Here is a 13,794-nt window from a genome sequence, read left to right as displayed (position 1 = left end):
TTAATGCTACCTTGTATTTTTAATTTGTTAAATGAGTCTAGCATAATGTTATGTAGTTTAAAATTTTAATATATGTAAAAACAGTAATTATAGCAAGTTTCATTATATAATATCCAATAGTAGAGAATCATGTTCAAAAAGCCTGGCTCTTCCCATCTTCTGTGACCTTCTACAATCAAATAGTTTATGTAAGAGAAAATATTTTTGTGGCTGTTCGACTTATACTTTAAAAGTCTAAACCAAATTAACATTAGACCAATGTTTATGTCTTTTTAATAGTGGTCAGGCTGAACTTAGGATGTCAAGTGCTGTATGTAAATTATCTCTGATTTTTAAAACACTCTGCAAGGCAATTATCATTTCCCATTTTTTTAGAGGTGAAGAAAACTAGGCCAAAAAGATCAACTAATGTGCCTAGGTCAAAGAGGTATTGAAGGGCTGAGATGAGATTCAGGATGAGTTCTCTCTGAACCTGAAAATCTTCCTTGGGCTAACATTCCCCAGGGACAGAACATAGGACCTAATGATGGTGGGATTATTCTTTGGATGGAAAAAATCAGACGTTACTATGAAATCAATAGAGGGAGGAAAGAGTGGGGGAGAAGGAAGCAGAGGGAAGAAGGGCAGGGGAAGAGAGGGAGGGGGCACAGAGAATCAAGAGCCAGGCGGTACTGTCTGAGCATGACTCAGCATCAACAACTTTTACAGAATACAAATAATTCTCAGACACAGCCACTCTGTGACCATGGAAGCACAAGATGGGAACAATCCACAATCACATCAAGACAGAGAAGAGGACCCTAGGCACCACAAAGTAACTAAATGTCCCGCTTTTCCAACTAAGAAGAGCAACTGTTTTGATGGCTGACAGTCCCCTTCTATCTTTTCACCTCCCAGATAAAAATTACTGAAACACCAAATTGATCCTGCTTCCTGACAACTCCCCAAGCTAACTGGTCCTTGCTTCCCCTAAATCCATACCAGAATCTCCAGTACAAGCCCAACTCTACACTAAGCCCCTATTCTCTCCTGCTCATAGTCTCAGAGTTATGTGTCTTTTTTTTTTTTTCTTGCCACAACAAGTTAAATAAACCTAAATTTGTTTGACCCTTGTTTGAAGGCTGATTTCCAGGCAGTCGTTGTCTGGTGGGCTTCAACAATCCACATTGTGAAACAGATACCCCCATTCATTCAGTGGTCTTATTAGCTAGGTAACCTCAGGAAAATTACAAATCTCTTTGAACCTTGGTTCTTCTGCCATAAAATGGGTATATAGTATGCCGTTTTGAGTTGAGGAGGTGAATTGAGAATACACATAGAGCAGTTAGTTGCAAAGGGCACCTAAGAAGGCAACAAATATTCGCTACTATAATTATTACACGCTATATGGTCAGGCTTGCAACTTTATGGACCTTATGGTCAGAAAAAGGTTTAGGGCTCCATGTAAGAGCCACTGAAGGAAAGGGAGGTTATCTTGGTCCTATTACTGCAGTAAATGAAATGACAGATTTCAAATCCTTCATCCATTCTAAACATCTGAGGAATGCTGACTTTAGACTGACTTTAGACTTTAGAAAGGTCAGTGTGTGATGGCCATTAACATCTTCAATTTACTTCAATTAGAACAAAAATAGTTTTCTAAACATTCTTATATCTTAGTCCAAAATAATCTTAGTCCATGATAACCACTTTCACCTTGTCTATTTGTTTTTTCACCAGTCCTACATATTCATACTAGACGAGCCAGCACGTCTACCATCTTATTTAGGCAAAGGCTGTTAACGTCTGTCCACCTAGTTTCGTCCAGCAATTGGACTAGAAAGTACATGCTGGTTTTCTTCTGCTATTTCACCAACAAATAAGGTTATTGTAGCTTAAACTGAATAGATGAGGAATTACTGAAGTCTTCTCGTATACCTTCTTACATAAGAGAATCAAAGCACTTTGGAACAATGAGGTGGCTTAGAAGACGATAATTATTCTGATTTGCTTATTCTGTAGAGGATGAAACTGACGGCAGGGTCCAGGTATTTAAGATACTTGAATTGCTTTAACTGGTGAAGCTCAGGTCAAGATTAGGTTGTAGGACTCCTGATTCCAAGTCCAAATAAATAAGCTACTCAATTTACGGCTCACAGAGCCTCACAACCAAACCTCTAACCTTCACAGCGCACTCACCTCCTCAGACATTGTGCCAAGTGCTTTGCAAAGATGATCACGTATTTTCCTCACAATAGCTCTACAAAGGCTGATTGTTGTTGTTGTTGCTATCATTATCCCCCCTTTATAGGTGCGGAAACTGAGGCTCACAGAGGCCAAGTTAGTAAGGAAGCCAGCTTTTGAAGTACTTTGATTCCACAGCTCACACTACTAACTGCTGTATATGCTCTCCCCACCTAAGGCTCATCTAAGCAGTCAACATCTATTTTATGTCTACAGTTACCAATGTACTTCCTGGAAAGATACTGTTTTTTGTTCTTGAACCTCATCAAGCTCAAGGAATGCCCTTTGTCCTCCCTCCTCCCCTTTCCCTTGCCCACCTTAATCACCTTGGGAACATGCACTCATCTTCCAAGCCTTCACCGTGGAAGCCTTGGCCTTTTCACCACTCCACCCCCTTTAGACCTGGCACTTTCTCCTTGGTCACACCCCACTGTCCATCTTCGGTTCATGGCCCTCCACCCATTTCTAATCCCTCTCTAGGCTGTTTTCTCTCTTGAATCCATTTACTTCTTCTCTATACCGGCCACTGTTACCTGTCGCTTGTGCTGAGTTATCCCCTCACGGGCCTGCCCCTGCCCTCATCTTCTAATTTATTCTTCACATAGCATCTTTGTAAAGCCACGATGCCTCTGTTTTACATTTCAATGACTTCCTTTGTCGTTACTTATGATGAAGTCACATATCTTCCATCCTGGTCTCATTTTTCACCACTGTCCCTCACCACAGGCTTTCAGCCATTCTGTTTGTCTAAGCTCTTTTCTTCTTCAAGTCTCTCAAAAACACTCTCCTTTCTCCAGACTGTCTTCCCTGCTCCCCACCCTTAAAGCTACACATGAATGATCTTTTTCTCCTTCTTCCTGCCTCAAAGGTAAACGTTTCCTCAGGAAAGCTCATCTTCTGTCCATTGCTATCTGTCAGTAACACTGGCTTTAATATCTTCCTTCATACACTCATCGCTGTTTAAACCCACAACTGTTTATTTACTTAAAGTCTGTCTCCCCAACCCTAACTGCCATGAAATCATATCTGCCTTGCTTACCATTTGAGCATACTGGCACATGGCATGTGTTGATAAGCACTATATGGATAAGTGAATTCTACCCTCTATGTATTTCTATCATAGTAAAACTTCACCTTCTTTCCCTATAAACTTTATTAAAATTTATTATATTATTTGCCTACCATTAGATAATGTTTGATTATCTCAAACGCAAGTAATACATGAGAAAAGAATCACCTGGGCTGATTGTTAAGAGGGTAGCTTCCTGGGTCCCTGGCCAGGAGATTCTACCTGTCTCAGTAGTCTGGGGTGGGCCCACGGGTCCACATTTTTACATACACCCATCGAGTGGTCCTGCAGGACATTTTAGCATCATACTTGGATGATGACAGATTTCAAATTCTTCATCCATTTTAAACATCTGAGGAATGCTGACTTTAGAATCAGCATTCTAAATGCTGATAAATAAATTTGATATTTGGCAAATATATCAAATAAGCATAGAAAAAATGGAGTTTTTGGCTTGTTTGAAATCACTGTCATTCATTCTTTTTTTTTTTTTTTTTTTTAACCCAACAGCTATTTCCCTAGCACCTACCCTGAGCTACACACTTCACCATTCACTGAGGATAGTGCAAAGATGAAATGCATGGTTCCCGCTTTCAGGACAAGGCACTCTTTATAGTACACCATGATGTATCCAAGAGGGACCATATCAGTAGTCAGAACTCATACGGCATGGTCACAAGGTCCTGGAACTGGGTCCTGGAGTGGGAGGCGGAGGTGGCCAGGGAAAGGATATTCGTCATTAGAAGGTTTAACTCTAATATCTAGGACATCTTTCTGACCTTAAATTAACAAGGGACCAGGGCTGTACTTAAGCTGGCAGACAAAGAGGATGAGAATAGCATTGAAAGCGCCCATCTGCTTAACTCAGAGCCATTATTGCCCAAACTGAGGCCTTTAGAGTTCAGGGACAGAACTCATGCCTCAGAGACACGCTGCCTAACAGGCAGGTCATATTTTATGGCTGCAGTCTAAGCAGACCCTGCTGTCAGAGCCCATGCTCACTGAACTCATGGTTGCCAGATGGCATATATAGGGGCTGGGGCTGGGTTAAATAGCACTCCCTTGTGTCTCATTGTCTTTGCAGCAGTCCCACGATTCCATGCTCCTTGTAAAGGACCAGAGGACGGGCTTTAATCCTAAGGACGCCAAGAACAGGAAGCTTCATCTCCTGTTCACTAATAATTGACTCCTTTCAATTTTGTAAAATGAATGAAATGGCCTTAAAATTTTATGATTACATGGCAACTCATTAAAAATTTTCTTTCAAGAAAATTTTTTTTCTTTCAAAGACATTAGGCATTCTCCAAGATTTAATAAAGGAGGGGAAAAGGCTTCTTTAGTCCAGCGAACCAAGAGAGGGGTAGTTTCCATTGGTCCTGTACTTTTTCCCACATCCCAGTTGGCACCACCCTTTACCCCCGTTACACCTCCCTTCTCTCTGCCCTTCTCCTGGCACCATCCCTTCTTCTGCATATCCGTCTTCCAGGACCCGATGGGCAGGGGTGGCAAACACAAACCTTCCATCCCAGTATTTTGTTTGGGAATGTCATCACCTGCCTGCGCTCCACAGGTACTTCATTTTGTAACAAGAAACTGGAAATATTTCCCTTGTCTCCATCCCAAAGAGAAGTTGCTATTCATTCAAATAATAGGTTCTCTGATGCCAGGAGGTAATGGCACCTGTTTGACTTGCCATGAGGGGGTCCACAGCTGAACTGGAGGCACTTCCACTTCCATGTGCCAAGAAGAGAAAAGAGGTAGCCCACCTCCTCCTTGGAGCTCACCGTCCGCCATCGCTCTTGTTGGCCTGATTCTCATCTCTGGCACTGACAGAACGAAATAGCCACAGCCTCCTCTCAGGACAGGCTGGAGCCTAGCCCAAGTACACTTGAACTCTGTCATCAAATCTACACGGTTATTACTAGAAATAGGGCTAAATCATGGTAATAACCTTTATAGAGGCAATGAAAAAAGAAAAATGGGGTTATAAAATGTGGACAGATTCATTTATTTTGTGTTGTGGGGATATAAATACTTTTTTTTCTGTACTAAAAAAAATATTTTTCAAAGTTAAAATAATTTTGCCTGACTTGATCACTGATTCAGTAAAGTCTTATGAAAAGCTTACATAATGAGCTAAGACTCTAGGGAGGAACACATGACTTCATCAACTCAAAAGTACTTTAACAAACACAAACATTTTCATTCCTAACATTATCCAAGGCAGAAACGTTTACTCGGTTATCTTTTTTTTTTTTCTTTGAAGACAGATAGATAGATAGATTTATTTATTTATTTATTTATTTGTTTGTTTGTTTGTTTGTTTGACAGAGATCACAAGTAGGCAGAGAGGTAGGCAGAGAGAGAGGGGAGGAAGCAGTCTCCCCGCTGAGCAGAGAGTCTGATGCGGGGCTCGATCCCAGGACCCTGGGATCATGACCTGAGTTGAAGGCAGATGCTTAACCAACTGAGCCACCCAGGTGTCTCTAAATATACACATTTAAAAAATTTTTGCTCATTGGTCAAGGGTCAACTGTACAATAAATTAAGACTATAAAGAATCACATTTCATGAAAGCCTTAGAAATCCTGACCCAAAGTGCCTCAGAATCACTTACTCCAGGAGAGAATAACACACACTTAAAAAGTCCCTTTTGAAGACACATCTAATGGAGCATCTTTTAGGTTGGTGGTTTTCTTTTTCTCCTGCATTTCTTAATGAAAAATGTCAAGCATAAAGTTGATGAAGTAGTGTAATCAACTCCTCTGTACCCATCACCTAACCTCAACAATTACGAACTCATGACCAGTCTCAAATCTCTCTCCATCCTCCTTCTGATTATTTTGGATCAAATCCTAGATATATCACTCTATTTGTAATTACTTAGACATGTGTGTCTAAAATAATCATTTTTAAAGTCAAGTCAAGACTTGTTTATTTTGGTTTTGTTTTCTCCCCATGTGTCCTCCCAAATTAGCCATGAAATAATTAAAACAAGTTTCATACAAAAAAAATTAGTCTTATTTTGTTTTAAACATTCAGTGGAACAGAATTCCTACCTGACTATTCAATGTTACTACTCATTTGATCACATTGGCCCTAACTCTTTGGGGCCACAAGTTCAAGTCCCAGCTGGGTAGTTTACTCCTTGATGAGAACAAGGGGAGTAATAAACTGCGTCGGTGGTGGAAAGAAAGGGGGTAGGAGGGTAAAATGCCCTCACTTTTACATTTACTGGTGCTAATAAAAATGACCTCCATGAAGGAATAATGGAAGGGGGCCGGGAAGCCCCACAAATCAGATGTGTCTCAGCCTCAGCCCAGAAATAGAAACATTCTGCTTTTAAAACTGTTGCTGCCTTGGGAATGACTATTAGCAGGCTTCTAAGACCAAGGACACCCCCTCCCCACCATTCCACAAAATCTTTGTAGAAACACTAAGAGTAAAAGCAGGGAAAGGAAATGAAATACCAAACTTTTACTTTTAGATGGACGCCAAAACCAATTAGATTTTAGTTACCTTATAACGCGTTTGTTCCACATCATAGATTTTTTTCTCTGATACCATTTTTGGGGCAAAGAACTTGGCTAACTTGGCAAGGTAAACCCCGTTTCGGAGCCCTTCTTCCAGTTCAGTGGTTGGTGGCAATTCTTCAACTAAGCAGACTTCCATCCACCTAGAAGGATGAGAAAAAAACCTTTAAGTGATTCCAGTTGGGTGACTTCATGTAGGTGAAGAGACGCAGCATCTTGCTACGTGTGTTGGAGATATTAACAAACGGAGCAGGATCTGAAACATCTTTAGCTGTCTGAGATGGGAAGAGAGGACTTTCTGGGTGGGCAAGAATTCAGAATACGAGACGAAGAAGGCAGACTCAAAGCCCAGAGCCCTTGAACTCACTTCCATGCCAGAGCTGTCAACTCCATCTTTGTCTGGGTCTCTGCCAATTCTCTCTTGTGCCAAAGAGGAAAATGGCCAAACCATTTTGTATGGGTGGAATTAGTCTGCTGACATTATAGAAAAAAATAATTCCAAGTTTATGAACCCAGAGCGGAGGAGATATTTATGAGGTGGATGCCTTGGGGAGAGCAGAGCCCAAGGTACTGTAAAATCTGCAGTTGCCTCAGTCCAGAAATGACTACCAGAAAAGAGAAGAAGGTGTGGAAAAGGAGCATCAAAAATTCAGAAAGTTTTCTTCAAATAATACACATTCCATTTTTTAATACCAAAGACATATTACAACATTCTTACTTTTGAGGGGAAAATGCAGTATTTACTGAGTTATGAAAAAAATAACTCAGAAAAAGATCAGATTAAATCTTAGGACACTGTGCCAATATTGTAGAAAAGAGAGCACAAAGGTCATTGCGGGCTCAAGGACACACAGTGGGAGGGGAGACCGAGCCAGCTCACATTTCACACTCGCGTGCTGAGAATTTGCCAGAATTATGGAGATAATGCTGTTCCTATCCATTCTCAAGTAACTATTACCTCCTGTAAATCCAAGAGGCAGGTGTGCTGGTGTTTAGTGAAAGAGCTCTCACCTCCCAGCCACGGATCCACAAACCATGAACTATGAGTGTGAGTGCCACCCCTCTAAGGCCGGTCCCTGCCTGAGGGTCAGCCACACATCTGTAGCTCATCCTGTCAGCATCCAGCACGGGAGGACACTGTTCTGCAATATTAACAACCAATCCTGATCCAAGCAGTGAACACTGCAAAATATCTCCAGAGCTTCAGCACTGGACAACAGCTTTTAAACGCTCAGAGAGTCCCATATAAACAGTAATACTGGCCACTTACAAGGCATCATAAAATGTGGGATAGATGAGAACAATAGAAACATAAGCGCTGCCTTTCAAGAGCATTAGATGTAATTGAAAAGGCAATGAGATTCCGAGGAAAGACCACAGAACCACATCAGAAAGTTTATTATGCCCAGTGCTACATGGCAGAGCTTAAGAGTAAGGCTGGGAATAAAGGCGGGTAACTGGGTGATCACCGGACCCATCAGGGAAAGCACTGCAAAGATGATGGGACGTGGATTTGGCCTAGAAAAATGGGAGTATCTGCAAAGGCAGAGAGGTACCAGAAACCGGAGAGAGAGACAGGCTAAAGGCATAGAGGAAACATGGGCTAACTCATGGAGAAAACACAGAGCAGACTCTGGGCTTCTGGGGCTCGGGGCAGGGGCGGGGGGAAATGGAAATGGAGCTGAATATGTATAAAGCTGGGATCTGGAGGACCTCACCCAGGAGCAGTGCTGTTCTCTGTTGCCACAGGAAGCAGGGAGCTCCTAGCAGCCTCGCAGCAAAGGAGTGACACGCTGACAGCGGTAATTAGAGAAAATTAATCTTGTCTGATAGATGTCCCGAGACAAAGCACTCTTTCAGGCCTTTTCCATTTTGAGGAACTGGGGGGCTGGATTAGATAGGAAGCAGTGGGAAGGAGGGAAGCCAGGAGACACGTTGAGGAAGCAGTAAGAGGACTTAGTGACAGCTTAGAAAAGGAGGTCAGAGGAAAGGAAAATACTGCCAGCCAGGGCGAGGGGTCTGTGTGAAGAGAGCTCTCTACACAGGGACTCAGGCCCATATTACCGTGTGATCCCAAGTATGCACCATGACCTCTTGGGGCCTGTTTTCTCCTCTGCCCAAGGGATAGAGAATGAGAAGGATGGGATGATCAAATTTTCCTCAGACTTGAGATCCTAGGGAGACTGTGAAACTGGAAGAATAAGGAACTGGTAAAACGAGAAGAAGAACTTGGCTTTCATAGATCACGTACAAGGTGTGTAAGGGATATTTGTTTATAGGAGCCTTGCTTCAAATCACTGAAGTAAGAGTACACAGACTTGAGAAATTCTTAAAAAATGAAGAAATCAATAATAATGTTGCTTTTTAAATAAAAAATCTGGGCAAGTTAAAACCCACTGTACGAGGCTCATTTCCTAATCTACGTAAACTACGAATCACAGCATTATGCTAATACATATTAAAACACAATCTGCTTTTGAATAATTAGCTTGAAAATTTAAGAAGTTTTTTTTCACGCAATATGTAATTGCTTTATAACAGTCCCATGATTGGAGTATATGTGTGAGGGGTGGGTGAGAGGTAAACTGACAACTGGTAGTGGATGGGGATAAACTGACAATAAGGAACAAAGGGCAGGAAGCTAAAATAAAAAGTGAAATATGGTACTTTAGACTTGGGCTTGTTAAAAAAAAAGATAACCAAATCTTGCCATTTGCAACGACATGGATGGACTAGAGGGTATTATGCTGAGCAAAATAAGTCAATCAGAGAAAGACAATTATCATATGATTTCTCTGATATGAGGAATTTGAGAGGCAGGGCGGGGGGTTTGTTGAGGGGTAGGGAAGGGAAAAATGAAACAAGATGGGGTCAGGAGGGACACAAACTATAAGAGACTCTTAATCTCACAAAACAAACTGAGGGTTGCTAGGGGGAGGGGGTAGGGAGAGGGTGGTTGGGTTATGGACATTGGGGAGGGTATGTGCTATGGTGAGTGCTGTGAAGTGTGTAAACCTGGCAATTTACAGGCCTGCACCCCTGGGGCTAATAATACATTATATGTTAATAAAAAATAATTTAAAAAAGATAATCATACTTATTTCTGTCTATATTAGAATATATGTGCCACTGGCTTCAAACACTATTGATACCAAAAGTTGGGTTAGCTACAGCCTATTTAAAATACAGCCACTGCTAATGTTTATGACACTATGAACTACTCAAGGCAAAGGCCATTTCTTCTTCCACTTTATAATTAACCCCTTTTGTGCCTGGCAATGTGTTTACACGTAGTAGGTACCTCATAAATTTTTTTTTCAAGATTTTATTTATTTATTCAGAGAGAGAGAGCACAAGCAGGGGGAGAGGCAGGCAGAGAGAGAAGCAGACTGCCCACTGAGAAGTGAGCCCAATCCAGGTCTCGATCCCAGGATCCTGGGATCATGACTTGAGCTGAACATAGATGCTTAACCTACTGTAAATTGTTATTTAATGACAGATTCTGAGTGCATAAGAAAACCTTTTACAAGCATCACAGTTGCATCATAAAATCTTCAGGATACTGCCAAAGATAGATCAATGGAACAGTTTTGCAACATTAAGCATCAACGGGGATATCTCCTTTCCCTTCCTTGAGTGTTAAATGATGAAGCTATTATCGCCAATGATAACTATTTTGTGCTAGAACCTGTATTTAATACTTCATGGGGATTATGATTTAATCCTCAAGACCCCCTCATAAAGAAGAGTGTTACTATGATCACCATTTTTAGGTGATAAACTGAGGCTCAGAAAAGCTCTGGGCCACACAACTGGTAACTGAAAGATCTCAAAAAGCTGCCAGAGACTTTGTTCTTCCAATTTTAACTTTGAACTTCTCACGACTCATCCAGGCTACTTCCAGAGTAGGAGTAAAAATTCCATGGTAGGAGACATGTGCTACCACTATTTCAGTATAGGGTCAGAGAAGAGTATAGGGACTGTTAAAATTGAGTAAAATCTCCTGGGGTTTCATTTATCCTCTTAGAATTCCCTCTTTGTCACCTGCCTTGAAACAATGAATGGTAAGTGGCACAGGCTACCTCTTATGGGTGCTGTTTCAAGCAGGGATTCAAGTAGGGTATGTTTTAAGGAGGGCATAAAAAACTTAGAGCCTCTCCAGGTGGAGTTACCTCCTGGAGAACCCCTGTAAGCCTAGACAAGATCTCAAAGAGTCTTTAAAATATACTACTTGGAGGGGCACCTGGGTGGCTCAGTGGGTTAAGCCTCTGCCTTCAGCTCAGGTCATGATCTCAGGGTCCTGGGATCCGAGCCCCGCATCGGGCTCTCTGCTCAGCGGGGGACCTGCTTCTCCCTTCTCTCTGTCTGCCTCTCTGTCTACTTGTGATCTCTCTCAAAAAAAAAAAAAAAAAAATATATATATATATATATATATATACTACTTGGAAACTCCTCTTAATTAGTGGATGATGAACAATAATTGACTGATAGCAAGACTATTCTTCTAGGACAGGTGGTAAACTCTGCCCAAAAAATCAGATAGATTGGCGACTTAACCTTGTTCCAAAAGTATTAAAAAAGCTCACAACGAAGCACAAACTATAATATGCAAACTTCTAAACTAAGACACAGTCATGTGGGTTGAGAATCCTTTCAATCCACCTTTCCTAAGTATAAGGAAATAACCTGGAGCAGAGGTACCAAATGGTTCATCCCAGAAGCTGGGAGAGAGCTGGGAGTGTTTGCTAGCCAGGGTCAACTTTTCCCAGTCCCGAGGTATCTGTGTTGGGCCAAGTGGCTGGGTTGTGACCGCAGAAGAGGAGAGGAAGTGATGTGTATTGCCCCTAGGCGTGCCTCAAGGAAGTTTCCCATAGATGAACTTCCACTGTCTCCTCTGCAGTGTGCTAGCAGGATACTAAAGCTCAAGGCATGGTGGGGGGCACCTGGCTGATTCAGTCGGTAGAGCACATGACTCCTGATCTTGGGGTTGTGAGTTCAATCCCCACACTGGGTGTGGAGCCTACTTAAAATATATAAAGAAATAAAAGAAAAATAATATCTGTAAAAAAATAAAATAAAGCTGATGGCAGCTTTGAAAGGAAAAGTAGAAGCCTTCCCATCAGCCTGGGTTCTTGAATAACTATGTCTCCCCATCCTTGTCTTACATTACTGAACTTCACATGAGCAAGAATTACACTTCCACCGTCAACCTCAACTCAGTGGCTTATCTGTTGCAGAAGCCAGTGTTATCTAGCCAAACCAATACTAATCCTTAGCGTGATTTCTATGGTCTACTAGGGTCAAATTTCCTCTAATGATCCCAATGGAGAGACAACTGGCCTGATGTTCAGGAAGTCTGTCTCTGCCAACAGTAGCTGGATGGACTGGAATCGGTCATTTAAAACTCTAACTGAGTTTTAGTCTGTGAGTCTAAAATTATAATGGAATTCAGTATGACAGGGTAATTATGTAATATGATTTTGTTTTAACAGTTTTATTGAGAAATAATCCATACGCCATACACTCGTCCATTTAAGGTGTACAATGCAATGATTTTTAAACATTTATAGGGTTGTGAGATCATCACCATTATCAATTTTGGAACATTTTTATCACATTTAAAAAACATTTATAGGGTTGTTTTTCTTTTTTAAACCTTTATAGGGTTGTGAGATCATCACCATTATCAATTTTGGAACATTTTTATCACACCCAAAAGAAACTGTATACCCATTAATAGTCATTCCCCATCTATCTCATTACTCCCAATTTACTAATGCACTTTCTATTGATTTGCTAATTCTGTATGTTCACGTAAAGAGAATCCTATAATATCTGGGCTTTTGTGACTAGCTCCTTTCACTTAGCATACTGTTTTCAAGATTCAACTATGGTGTATGATGTATCAGTACTGCATTACTTTTAATTGCTGAGTAATACTCTGCAGTATAGCCGTATCACATTTTATCAGTTTATTGGCATCTGGGTTTTCCCCACATTTCAGCCATTAGGAACAATGCTTAACTTGTGTACTAACATTAGTGTCCAAGGAAGGTTTCAGAAGGACATAGGCTCTCACTTCTCTTGGGTATACACCTAGAAGTGGAATTGCTGGGTTGTAAAGCAACTCTATGCTTAGTCTTTTTACAAACTTCCAGATTGTTTCCCAGAGCAGCTGTAACATTTCATATTCCCACAAGGAATGTAAGAGGATTCTAATTTCTCCACATTCTTGCCCACACTTAGCTGTCTTTTTTATTACAGCCTTCCCAGGAGATGCCAAGTGGTACCTCATTCTGGTTATTTTCATTTCCTGGATGGCTAATATTGAAGATCTTCTCATCTGCTTATTGACCACACATATATCTCTGTTAGCGTACTGTCTACTCAGATCTATTGCCCATTTACTTGGGTTATTTGTCTTTTTATAATGGAGTTATATGAGTTCTTTATATATTTGGTATAGAAGTCCCTTATCAGATAACACATATCTCTCTTTATGTGTTGTCTTTTCACTTTCTTGATGTTGTCCTTTGAAGAACAAAAAGGTTTAAATTTTGACAAGGTCCCATTTATTCTTCCATTGCCTGTACTTTTGGCATCATACGTTAAGAAACTGATGTCTAATCAAAGGTCACAAACATTTCTTCTAAGAGCTTTATAGTTTAAACTTTCACATGTAGGCTTTTGATCCATTTTCAGTGATTTCTTATAAATTCTGAGAGTTAAGGGTCCAAATTCATTCTTTTGCATGTGGATTTATAGTTGTCCCATCACTATTTGTTAAAAAGACTATGCTTTCCCCCATTAAATTGGCATCCTTATTAACAAAAAAATCGGGGCACCTGGTGGCTCAGTGGGTTAAAGCCTCTGCCTTCAGCTCAGGTCATGATCTCAAGGTCCTGGGATAGAGCCTCACATCGGACTCTCTGCTCAGCGGGGAGTCTGCTTTCCCTGCTCTCTGCCTGC

General features: G+C 41.0%; 1 protein-coding gene across 2 annotated transcripts in view; it reads right to left on the bottom strand.

Annotated features, from left to right (window-relative positions):
* The window catches only part of IQGAP2 (IQ motif containing GTPase activating protein 2), a 283,046-nt gene that overhangs the window by 135,778 nt on the left and 133,474 nt on the right, over positions 1-13,794 (bottom strand). For both annotated transcript variants that reach the window (XM_047729600.1, XM_047729599.1), the window contains exon 3: positions 6,812-6,968. In XM_047729600.1, the coding sequence (XP_047585556.1) occupies positions 6,812-6,968 (157 nt within the window). The remainder of the gene's footprint in view (positions 1-6,811; positions 6,969-13,794) is intronic.

Source organism: Lutra lutra, chromosome 5, assembly GCF_902655055.1.
Source record: "Lutra lutra chromosome 5, mLutLut1.2, whole genome shotgun sequence".
NCBI lineage: Eukaryota > Metazoa > Chordata > Mammalia > Carnivora > Mustelidae > Lutra > Lutra lutra.
This window is presented reverse-complemented; position numbering and strand designations above follow the sequence as displayed.